This window comes from Aquarana catesbeiana, linkage group LG06 (genome assembly GCF_042186555.1).
Source record: "Aquarana catesbeiana isolate 2022-GZ linkage group LG06, ASM4218655v1, whole genome shotgun sequence".
Classification (NCBI taxonomy): Eukaryota; Metazoa; Chordata; class Amphibia; order Anura; family Ranidae; genus Aquarana; species Aquarana catesbeiana.
This window is the reverse complement of record NC_133329.1, coordinates 145,787,345-145,799,976: the sequence shown is the minus strand read 5'-3', so window position 1 is coordinate 145,799,976 and position 12,632 is coordinate 145,787,345. Positions and strand designations below refer to the sequence as shown.

Here is a 12,632-nt window from a genome sequence, read left to right as displayed (position 1 = left end):
AATTGAGGCTCTGACGCACCGCATGCGACAGGTGCATCGGAAAGTCTAATGCCTGAACCTTCTTGTTCCAGGTCGACAGAATACTGTGTTGCAGCATTCTTGAGTGAAACTGAGCATAGGGAACTGCTTCGAATGAAGACACCATCTTCCCTAGTAGCCTCATAAAAAGGCGGACTGAGGGACCCTTCTTGGTCCTTACTGTCAGAATCAGCTCTCTCAAAGCAGTGATCTTTGCCTGGGGTAGAAATATTTTCTCCTGGCTTGTATCTATAATCAGACCTAAATACTCCAGTCTTCTTACTGGTTTTAGGAAAGACTTTTCTAAGTTGAGGATCCAACCCAGGTGTTCTAGATACCTGACCGTGGTCCTCAAGTTTCCATTCAAAGAGGCTACCGACCGGTCTATCAAGAGCAGGTCGTCTAGGTATGCTATGACAGCTATACCCTGAGCCCTTAATCTGGCCAGAGGAGGAGCCAAGATCTTTGTGAACACTCGAGGTGCAGTGGCTATCCCAAAAGGCAGAGCCACAAACTGGAAATGGCGCCCTCCTACCTCGAAGCGCAGAAACTTCTGATGAGCAGGAAAAATGGGCACATGCAGATATGCATCTCTGATGTCTATTGATGCCAGAAATTCTCCTCCCTGCAGGGTGGGAACTACTGTTCGAATTGATTCCATGCGGAAGGATTGAATCCTTAGGAATCGGTTCAGATCCCTTAAGTCCAAAATGGGCCTGACATCCCCATTTGGCTTTTGGACCGTAAAAATGTTGGAATAGAAGCCCAATCCCTGGTCCTTTGCGGGAACTATCATAATGACCTCCTGCGACAAAAGTCGCTCTAACGCTAGAAGGAGCGACTGCTTCTTCTCTGGGTCTCTGGGAACATTTGATCTGAGGAACCGAGGAGAGGGGAATTCCTGAAACTCCCGCTTGTACCCTAAGGTTACCGTGGAGACTACCCATCTGTCCTGGAAGTCCTCGTGCCAGAGCTCTGAGAACTGTCGCAGTCTTCCCCCCACTCGAGTGAGCGGGGGCGCCCCCTCATGCAGAGGTCTTAGAGTTTTGCCTAGTAGGCTTCTTTCCCCAGGACTTCTTTGTCCCTGGGGTTGACTCTTGTCTCTGGACCCCGATGGAGGCGGCCGTCGAGACTGCCTGGAGGCTGAAGCCCCCGGCGCTGGGGAAAGAGTCCGTTTGAAAGAGGGACGCTTACTCTTCTTCTTGACAGGTAAGAGAGTGCTTTTCCCACAAGAGATTCTCTTGATATAGTTATCCAAGTCCTCTCCAAACAACCTTGCACCACGAAATGGAAACCCAGCCAGTAGCTTCTTACATGGTGCTTCGGCTGACCAATTTTTCAACCATAGGATTCTACGTATATGCACCAACCCCAGTGAAAGACGGGAGGTTTGCACGATAGAATCTCTAATGGCGTCAACCACAAAGCATAAGGCCGCTGGAAGGTTAGCAAACCCCGGGGCCTGCTGTTCAGGTAATACTTTGATGACCTGCTTAACATGGTCTCTTAAGTATTGACAGACTCCAATCGCTGCTACTGCAGGTTGGGCCACTGATCCTGCTAAGGAGAAAACATCCTTCAATAGGGATTCCATCCTTTTATCTACAGGATCCCTGAGCATCTGAGCATTGTCTACAGGACAAGTCAGGCTATTATTTACGGAGGAAATGGCGGCATCAATAGCCGGTATTCCCCACATTTTAATAAACTTTTCTTCCATCGGATAAAGTGTTGAAAACTTTCTCGGCGGAAAAAAAACGTTTGTCTGGGTGATCCCACTCAGAATAAATAAGCTTTTCAAGTAAAGTGTGAACAGGAAAAGCATGTGCTGCTTGGAAAGGTTTCAGTGACCCCAAAGCAGAAGAGGATTCTTTAGCAGTTTCAGGTATGGGCAACTTAAATGTGGAGCGGACCAATCCAGTGAGGATCTGCACTAAGACTTTCTCCTCTTGGGAAGTCGCAGAGGGTCCCTCTCCACCTGAATCCTCCGAAGAGGAATCATCCATCCCATCCCGATCCTCTGAAAGGGATTCATCTCCTTTATCCCAGAGCTCCTCTGTCTGAGGGTCTTGGGGAACAGAGGAAAGCCTAGTGCGTTTTCTTCCACTGAGTGAAGACGTAATCACGGCCATTAATCTTTCCTCTAGACCATTAATGGTTGAGGAAAAAACCTCTTGTGTAATATAAACACATACTTCCACTCACTCCAATGGTAATACCCTTGACCTTGTATTCTCCCATCTCTGCAACCCTGGCAACCTCACCAACACCCCCTTTCCTCTATCTGATCACAACCTCATTACTTTCACTGTATCCTTGCCTCCAACCACCCATCCCTCCAAGCAGCAAACAATTACTTGTAGAAACCTTCGCCACTTTAACCCTTCTCTTCTCTATTCTGCTACTGACAACCTATATGACATAATCTCTCCCCTGTCCTGTCCTGACCTGGCCACTTCTGTCTACAACAGTTCACTCTCATCATCACTAGATGCACTTGCTCCTCTAACCACACACAGAATTAGGCCCCGACCGTTACAACCCTGGCAAACTGACAACACTAGAAATCTCAAGAGACATTGCCGTGCTCTTGAACGACTGTGGCGTAAAACCAAATGCCTGCAAGACTTCACCCTATATAAATCTGCCCTTCTAAAATACAATTCATGCCTCCATGCTGCCAAACAAGCCTACTTTGTCTCTCTTATTAATTCCTTGTCATCCAGTCCCCGTCGGCTCTTCTCAACCTTTAACTCTCTGCTTCGTCCACCACTCCCTCTACCCACTAACTCACTCACTGCCCAAGAGATTGCCAATCACTTCAAAGACAAGATCGATGCAATTCGTGAGGACATCTCCACTGTGCGTATGTCTTCCCCACCCATCATACCTTGCCCAGCAGCACATTCAACCCTCTCCTCTTTTGAATTGGCTACTACGGAAGAGGTTACAAAAATTTTCTCGGATGCCCACCTAACCAATTGTCCCTTGAATCCTGTTCCCTCACAACTACTACGGTCACCCTCTTCTTCTATCCTATGCTCCCTCACCCACATCTTCAATCTCTCCCTTTCTAGTGGCATTTTCCCCTCTCCTCTAAAGCATGCACAGATCACTCCCATTCTTAAAAAGCCCTCACTGGACCCTACTGACCTGAACAACTTAAGACCCATCTCACTACTCCCATTCACCTCTAAACTTCTAGAACGCTTAGTCTACAACCGTCTTAGCTCCTACCTCAATGAAAATAACCTTCTTGACCCCTTACAGTCTGGCTTTCGCTCGCAGCACTCCACGGAAACTACCTTACTAAAACTCACTAACGATTTACTAACTGCTAAAACCAACAGCCAGTACTCCATACTCCTACTACTTGACCTCTCTGCGGCCTTTGATACTGTTGACCACCCGCTCCTTCTCAATAAACTACATTCCCTTGGCCTCCGAGATTCTGCTCTATCCTGGTTCTCTGGCTATTTATCACAGCGCTCCTTCAGTGTCACCTACAACTCTGTCTCCTCCTCTCCATTGCCCCTTTCTGTGGGGGTCCCCCAAGGCTCGGTTCTTGGACCCCTTCTCTTCTCTATCTACACCTCCTCCCTTGGTCACCTAATAACTGCCCATGGCTTCCAATACCACTTATACGCTGATGACACCCAAATCTATCTGTCTACTCCTCACCTCACTCCTTCAGTCTCCTCTCGCATTACTAACTTACTAACTGACATATCAGCATGGATGTCGCACCACTTCCTTAAACTAAATCTCTCTAAAACTGAGCTATTAATATTCCCCCCCGCCCGTGCCCCCCTCCATGACTTTTCCATCAAAATCAACAATGCAACCATCAGTCCCTCCCCTCACGCCAGGGTACTAGGTGTAATCCTAGATTCTGACTTGTCATTTCAGCCTCAAATCCAATCGCTGTCAAAAGTTTGTAGAATTCACCTCCGTAACATCTCTAAAATTCGCCCTTTTTTAACAAATGAAACCACCAAGCTCCTCATTCACTCCCTTGTTATCTCTCGCCTTGACTATTGCAACTCCCTTCTCATTGGCCTACCGCTCCATAGGCTATCCCCTCTTCAGTCTATCATGAATGCTGCTGCCAGACTTATCCACCTTACCAACCGCTCAGTGTCTGCCAACCCTCTACTTCAATCCCTACACTGGCTCCCAATCACCCAGCGAATTAAATTCAAAATTCTAACCACAACATACAAAGCCATTCACAACTCTGCCCCAAGCTACATCACTAATCTTGTCTCCAAATATCACCCAAATCGACCTCTCCGCTCTTCTCAAGACCTCCTGCTTTCAAGCTCTCTCATCTCCTCCTCCCATGCTCGTCTCCAGGATTTCTCCAGAGCCTCTCCCATCCTCTGGAACTCGCTACCTCCATCTATCCGGCTATCCCCTACTCTTGCTACCTTCAGGCAATCCCTGAAAACTCATCTCTTCAGGAAAGCCTATCACGTCTCCAACTAATCTCCTACCACTTCCACCAGCTCATTCCCCACAGTTACAACCTTTTGTACCACCTGCCCCACCCTATTAGATTGTAAGCTCTTCTGAGCAGGGCCCTCTTAATCCTATTGTATTGTATTATAACTGTATTGTCTCCCTTTTATATTGTAAAGCGCTGCGTAAACTGTTGGCGCTATATAAATCCTGAATAATAATAATAATAATAATAATAATAATAATAATAATAAACAGGGGCTGAAGTGCCAGAAGCAGGCGTAGCCCCTGACCCCGATGGCTCTCCCTGGCTAGCCGTCCCTGGCCCATCTTTAGGGGGGGAGGATGCTGCCGACAGGGGGCCCTCAGAACCTGAACGAGATCCCCTAGTGTCTCTGGTTCCTGGGGTGCTTGAACCTCTTCTACCCATAGTGCAAAGCAACAAGGTGTGAGGTATACAAATGAACACTGCCCGCTGAGCGATGTAGTCTGGCTAAAAGCCTTGCTACCCAATGCTCAGTCTGGTGTTACTTCAGTAAATGCTGCCTAGGAGAATGCCTGTGTCCCACCTTACATGCGACCGTCAGCTCTGTGTCTCTCAGAAGGCTGAGTGCACCTGTACAGAGTGCCTTTAATAGCCTGCAGCTGGCCTGAGTGGGAGTCTAAACACTCTGTGCTGACATCCCGCCCCCTCCTCTACCGCCCCCCCTCGAGTTTTGAAAAAAACGAGCGCTTCCCGCACTGCCGACTCTCCTGTCATGCTTCTGGAGAAAAGGCTGGGGATGGGGGGGGGGGGGGGGAGGAGGGAGACTGGTAACAAGATCTGCCTGAACGGCTATCTTCAGAGATGGTGGCCATAAGGCCGCAGAGCCCGGGTGGTATAACCACTTTCTAGACCCCTGTGGCCCCTCTCTAGCCTGGGGGGAACATTCAAACATGAGAAATCCCCCTTTCCACCTTACCTGCTTGCAGCCTGCTTTGAGATGCTGGGACATAATCAGCACTGAACACCTGAGACAGTCAGTCAGCATGTGTAGGTTTGTGCTCTTGGCAGCCCCCGGTGGTCACAATAGGCATAGCATGCATTTACCTTAAAGGAGAAAAGCCACTAGAACTCAAAAATTCTGTGGAATCTCCTCTTACCTTATCCAGCCGCAGGGTGCTGTTTACACAGACCCAATCTTCACCTCTCACGGTGGGCTCCGTTTGAAAAAACCGTCAGAGACTGGGGCCCCCATCAGTAGGGGGATCCAACAGTTCTGGGACCGTAAAGCACCTCGCCAGAAATTAGGAAGTTTAAAGCCATTTTCTGATCTGCGGGGTCCAGCTCTCTAAAAAGAGAAGCATTACGGGTAAAACCTCGTTTCTTCGGACACGAGGCCCGGGTACCATTCAATTCGGCCATGAAAAGACACTTTGAATGGATCCGGTTCGCCTGGCTTGCCCCAGTATAGGATCTTAGGATATTCCCTTTGGAGCTCAGCACAGGACATCTTTACACGTCCATCACCTAAGACACTGGCGTAAAAACTGAGGTATCCCTGCAAGGGGGAGGGATTATATAGGGGGTTGAACTTCCTGATAGGGTGTGCCAGTGTCCAATCACCAGTGATACCTATATAACCCATCAGTAATTACTGTGGCTCTGTGTCCCGTGATGTTCGAGAAAGAAAAATGGTTTTCAAGATTGTTTACAAAAAAACTGTGAAAAAAGTGTGGTGTGCATTTGTATTCAGTCCCCTTTACTCTGATACCCCTAACTAAAATCTAGTGGAACCAATTTTCTTCAGAAGTCACCTAATTAGCAAGTATAGTCAACCTATGTGTAATTTAATCTCAGTATAAATACATCTGCTCTATGAAGTCCTCAGAGGTTTGTTAGAGAACCATTTATCATTTTATTTCCACTTCACAATTATGTGCCACTTTGTGTTGGTCTATCACATAAAATCCTAAGATTTACATTTTTTGAGGATGTAACATGACAAAATGTGGAAAATTTCAAGGGGTATATGTGGGTATATGTGTGTGTATGTTTATTATATACACACACACACACACACACATATACACAGTAATGTCTAATTTACTTAAAGTGTGCGGTCCTCTAGTTCACAGTCTCATTGCCTTATCCACCATTACCACACCCTGACCTATGAAACATACCTTTTTACAATCTCTGCGTGACACCTTCTTAATCAGTATTTTTTTTATTGCATAAAACTGGCCATCCAGCTTGTTACGGACCTACAAAAAATAAATTCTAAGTATAGTTACATAACATCATTCTAGCAGGTGCAGTGTTGAATTTGCTGTCAGAGGATCTCACACTTGGAGAGTTTTTGGTTTGAGACATCATCTATACAAGACTCAAGCCATTTGTTTGAAAACAAAATAAAATCAGTAATATGAGTATGCTGAAATTCAAAATCATTTACCATGGAGTTTTTGACTTTACCTAGCCGCCATTACTAATAAAAAAAAAAAAAATAATAAAAATGCCATAAAACTATTCCCTATTTTGTAGACACTATAACTTTTGCGCAAACCAATCAATATATGCTTATTGTGATTTTTTTTTACCAAAAATATGTAGAAGAATACATATCGGCCTAAACTGAGGAAAAAATTTGTGTTTTTTTATATATTTTTGGGGGATATTTATTATAGCAAAAAGTAAAAAATATTGCGTTTTTTTTCAAAATTATTATTATTATTCAAAAAATAAAAACCGCAGAAGTGATCAAATACCACCAAAAGAAAGTTCTATTTGTGGGAAAAAAAGGACGTCAAATTTGTTTGGGTGCAACTTCGCACGACCGCGCAATTGTCAGATAAAGCGACGTAGTGCCGAATCGCAAAAAGTGCTCTGGTCAGGAAGGGGGTAAAATCTTCCAGGGCTGAAGCGGTTAAAGAAGGGGCCTATTTTTCAGACTTCGTGTTTACAAGTTAAAATCAGTTTCTCAGATCTCTAAAGGAGATTGTACAGGGAATAGGTGGAAGGTGGTATTGTAATGAGGGAGGTGTGGTCCAGAGTGGTGAACACGCCCCCTTTTCTGTGATGCAACAAGGAAGTGAAAGCTTCTGGGAGATGACCTAACAGGAAGTGAATGCCGATACAAGCTACAGGGAGTGATGGAATCTGAAAATCTATTCAAAGATGCAAGTAAACTGACAAGATTCTAAACCTCCTGTGAATAACATGAGAGGAAAAGCATATAGGGATGGCTGGGCCAGAAATGGCATTGGAAAACGCTTCTCTTTATTATGAAAAATGAAATTCCGCCCAAAAAGGTGAACTTATCCTTTAAGGCCTAATAAAGGCTCATTCATTTAAAAACTAATATAAGAGTTAAGGGTGGATACACGGTAGACCCACCCACTACTTCATACATCTTGGGCATTCCTGCAGCAGAATTTTTTTGCTAGGGTCACCAATTGTGCCTCCTGTTGTGAATTAAATGATAATCCAACAGGCAGACACAGGCTTCCTTGGCAATTAACTCGAATTGGTAACAACAACCAAGAAATAAGAGGATGCAGGAAGTCCATCCCATCATCATCATCTCTAGAAGAGCATTCATTCTCTATCCTGAATATGACAGCAGAGGAGGAATGGACCAGGATGGGACAAGCGAATTGTTTGAGCTTCATTTTACAGGGTGACCAATCTTTAAAATGAAATAAAAAGAGAAATTACAGATATACTAGCTGTACCTTGTAGACTTTTCCATATCCACCTTTCCCAAGCTGAGCAATTTCCTCAAACTCATTCAAGTAACGAGAAGTCTGTGCCTCGGCAAGCACATCCTTTGCCCTAAAAAAAACAAAACAAAAAAAACGTATCCAATTAGTTAATGGAGGTCATGAGAAGTTCCAGATCTGCTACTGAATATAGGTTCCTTACCTGTTCAAATGTAGATTTAGGTCACCATTGGTTATGTCCTACAAATAATAACACACGTTAAGAACTAGTGAAAACATTGGCTTTCATGTATCAAAGTGACTTAAGGAAAATAGATACCCTGTGGACTCATCTTTTACATGTTTACTATGTAAGCTATCAAACTCTTATCTATAGGTCTTCAAGAGATAATAAACCATTTCTTTCTTTTGGTGGTATTTAATCACCACTGGGTTTTGTATTTTTTTTGCTATAGAAATTTTGCAATTAATCCAAAATGTAGGCCAAATGTATTCTGCTACATTTCTTGGTAAAAATAACCCAAATCAGTATATATTATTTAGTCTGTGTTAAAGTTAGAGTCTACAAACTATGGTATATACAGTTGTGCTCATAGGCTTACATACCCTGACAGAATTTATGATTTCTTGTCCATCTTTCAGAGAATATGAATGATAAACACAAAAACTTTTCTTTCACTCATGGTTAGTGTTTGGCTGAAGCAGTTTATTATTAATTAACTGTGTTTAAATCATAATGGCAACAGAAACTACCCAAAAGACCCTGTTTAAAAGTTTACATACCCCAGTTCTTAATACCGTGTATTGCCCCCTTTAACATAAATGACAGCTTGAAGGCTTTTGTGGTATTTGTGGATGAGGCTCTTTATCTTCTCAGATGGTAAAGCTGTCTTGCATGAACTGCACATGTGAGATCTCCCCAGAGTGGCTCAATGATATTGAGGTCAGGAGACTGAGATGGCCACTCCAGAACCTTCACTTTATTCTAGGGGTGCACCGAATGGGTTTTTTGGTGCCGAAACTGATAGCGAAAATAAAAAATACACTAGGCCGAAAACCGAAACCGATACCGAAAAAGACTGATACCGAAAATGACTGCTTTTAAAAAATGTTTTAATAGGTGATGGTCAGAGACTGGGGACATGGTACAGGAGATGGTCAGAGACTGGGGACATGGTACAGGAGATGGTCAGAGACTGGGGACATACAGCAGGAGATGGTCAGAGACTGCAGACGTGATACAAGAGATCAATGCAGCCTCACCAGTGCCCCTCAGATGTAGCATGCCAGTTCCCCTCAGATGGACTTTTTGAGAAAATATAACAAAATACTTTCAGTGGCTCATTTAACATGCAAAAAAGAAGCAAATAAGAGAAGTTTGTTGGTAATTTGTAAGCTGGTTGTACATTCTTAGATGTTTTTCGTTCAGCCTATGGGCAGATTTCTTCATCCATGTTATACTGGATGATGATGGATATGATGGAGATGAATAATGATGATGATGATGATGATGTATACAGTTTTACTTATCGTAGGCATTCTTTAGCTGCTCTTTTGCCTAGACCTTCTTTTTCATCAATTGGTCAGTATCTTTGTAACAGCACTTCCTGTTCCTAGACCCCCTGATGACACCATGAATGTAATCCAGTAATCAGAAGGAGGAGCGGGTGGAGTATACCTAGCAAGACTCCTTTGAGGCTAAAAGAACAAAATGTGCTTCCTATGCATGGACGTGCTCTGATGCTTTTAATCAGAAAATATCAGAGCGGCAATCCCCATGTGTCACGGAGCTATGAATTGAATTGCCCGGGCGGCTGCAGTAACAATGTCCCGCCTCCTGTAATCACATCACGCTGATTCAATGTCCTGCCATTGGATCAGTGTGCCGTCTGTCACAGGAGGCGGGACATTGTTACTGCAGCCACCTGGGCAATTCAATTCACAGCTCTGTGACACACAGAGATCGCCACTCTGTGGGGAGGGAGGAGAGGAGGAGGGAGGACTGGGGCACGCCAGGAAAACGACCCCGCAATGGGCAGCAGCAGAGGGCGGGGGCCCGCCCAGGCCCTGCCCCATTTTCGTCAAGATTTTCCTTTCGGCAATGCGCCAAAAACACCATTTTCAGCCAATAAGTGTCGGCGCATCCCTAACTTTATTCTGCTGTAGCCAATGACAGGTTGACTTGGCCTTATTTTTTGGATCATTGTCATGTTGGAATGTCCAAGTATGTCCCATGGCTGATGAATGCAAATGTTCCTCCAGTATTTTTTGATAACATACTGCATTCATCTTGCCAACAATTTTGATCAAATTTCCTGTGCCTTTATAGCTCACACATCCCCAAAATATCAGCGATCCACCTTTGTACCTTTCATCATAGGCCTTGTTGACTCCTCTCCAAATGTAGTGTGCATGGTTGTGGCCAAAAAGCTCAATTTTGGTCTCATCACTCCAAATGACTTTGTGCCAGAAGGTTTGAAGCTCATCTCTGTGGGATATTTTGTGCCATTTGCGTAGTAATGGCTTTCTTCTGGCGACTCGACCATGCAGCCCATCTTTCTTCAAGTTCCTCCTTATTGTGCATCTTGAAACAGCAACACCACATGTTTTCAGAGAGTCCTGAATTTCACCTAAAGCTATTTGTGGGTTTTTCTTTGCATCCCAAACTATTTTCCTGGCAGTTGTGGCTGAAATTTTAGTTGTCTACCTGACCATAGTTTGGTTTCAACAGAACCCCTCATTTACCACTTCTTGATTAGAGTTTGAACACTGCTGATTGGCATTCACAATTCATGATTCCAGAAATGTTAGTGTAGCACTGGATGACAGATTCAAGGGTCTGTCAGGATTCCAGAAACGCATTGACCTTTATACACACACACTAATTACAAGCAAACAGATCACAGGTGAGGATGCTTACCTTTAATAGCCATTCAAACACCTTTGTGTCTACTTGTGTGCATGTTATCAGGCCAAAATCACCAGGGTATGTAAACTTTTAATCAAGGTCATCTGGGTAGTTTCTGTTTCCATTACGATTTAAAAAGAGTAAACACAGTTGATTGATAATAAATGGCTTCAGCTAAACACTGACCATGAGTGAAAGAAATGTTTTGTGTTATCATTCAAATTTTCTGAAAAATGGCCAAGAAATCATAAATTCTGCCAGGGTATGTAAACTTATGAGCACAACTGTATATTTAAAAATATATCAATCCTGATGTACTGATGGCCTATCTCATTTCTTGAGGCCCTAAAAGGACAGTACAAGTGACTCATTTTTGGGGGATAAACAGTCCAAGGCTAGTAGGAATAGCATGACGAGTAATAGGCATGGCGAGTTGAAAAATTAAGAATAAAATTTGGGGTTTTTTTTCCACAAGTTTTTTTTTTTTTACAAAACTGTCACCAGTACAGTGGCAGTGGATTAGAGACACTATAAATTTGCTGTGGGATGGCGGCAAGTAGTTAAAGCAGCATTAAAACTAAAAGCAAAAATGTAATATTATATTACATCTTACCAATTCTTTGATGTGGTGTTTGCATAATTTTTCTTTTTTAGGCCTTTTTATCTATTATTTCCACCTGATGATCCAGCCAGTAACATACTTCCTGTCCTAGGGTGTCTCCACACTGGATGGAGAAACAACAGACACCCCCCTTGGACAGCAGCACTGTCATTCTGAAAGAGGGGTGGGTAAACAGCGGCCTACAACCTTGCAGCCAAAACTAACATTTGAAGATGCAAGTACATCAACTTTGCAAAAGGATGGCAAAAGTTTGCACAGACAACCACCTGTAAACCTGACACACAGGCACCTGATGATGGAGCAATTACGAGGCAACATCATCCCAGCGGAGAGTGCCATAACGAACGTGGTACCAATCCCCCAGTGGAGAGTGCCATAACGAGGAAGAAAAGACCCCAACCCAGAGAGGTCTCCCCGGAAGCCAGTGAGAAATAGTGACAGGAGAGGCTGCCAGGCATTCAAACAGCATTTTTACTTGCACATGATTGGATGGTAGAAATCAGCAGAGCTTCCCCTCATTTCGATCTTCCTCTCATATCTACATTGACTGCACTTCCAAGTGCACTCGCAGAGCACTTGTAGTGCAAAGTGGATTTCCCTTTAGTAAATCAACCCCAATGAATAAATGATCACTGTAAGCACCATCCATCAGTGTTAAATGGTTTGCCTCAATCCTCTAACTGCCACTTTTGCTAGACAGCTTAGTCTCTTAACCACTTACCTACCGGGCCATAGCCGAATGACAGCTACAGCGCGGTCGGATAACTCTGGGAGGCAGTCATATGACGTCCTCCCAGAATCGCGCTCCCGCTCCAGATTTACCGGACCCGGCGCGTCATGGATCGCGGTAAAGGGCCAATGACAGCGGCCTTTTACCACATGATCGCTCCGTCCAATGACGGAGCAATCAGTTGTCAA

The 12,632-nt window shown here is 44.1% G+C and overlaps 1 protein-coding gene across 1 annotated transcript in view; it reads right to left on the bottom strand.

Moving 5' to 3' along the window:
• The window catches only part of EIF2AK1 (eukaryotic translation initiation factor 2 alpha kinase 1), a 91,912-nt gene that overhangs the window by 52,847 nt on the left and 26,433 nt on the right, over positions 1-12,632 (bottom strand). Inside the window, exons 4-6 of the mRNA XM_073591013.1 lie at positions 8,387-8,424; positions 8,197-8,296; positions 6,646-6,726 (exon numbers count right to left, since the gene is read on the bottom strand). Of these exons, the coding sequence (XP_073447114.1) occupies positions 6,646-6,726; positions 8,197-8,296; positions 8,387-8,424 (219 nt within the window). The remainder of the gene's footprint in view (positions 1-6,645; positions 6,727-8,196; positions 8,297-8,386; positions 8,425-12,632) is intronic.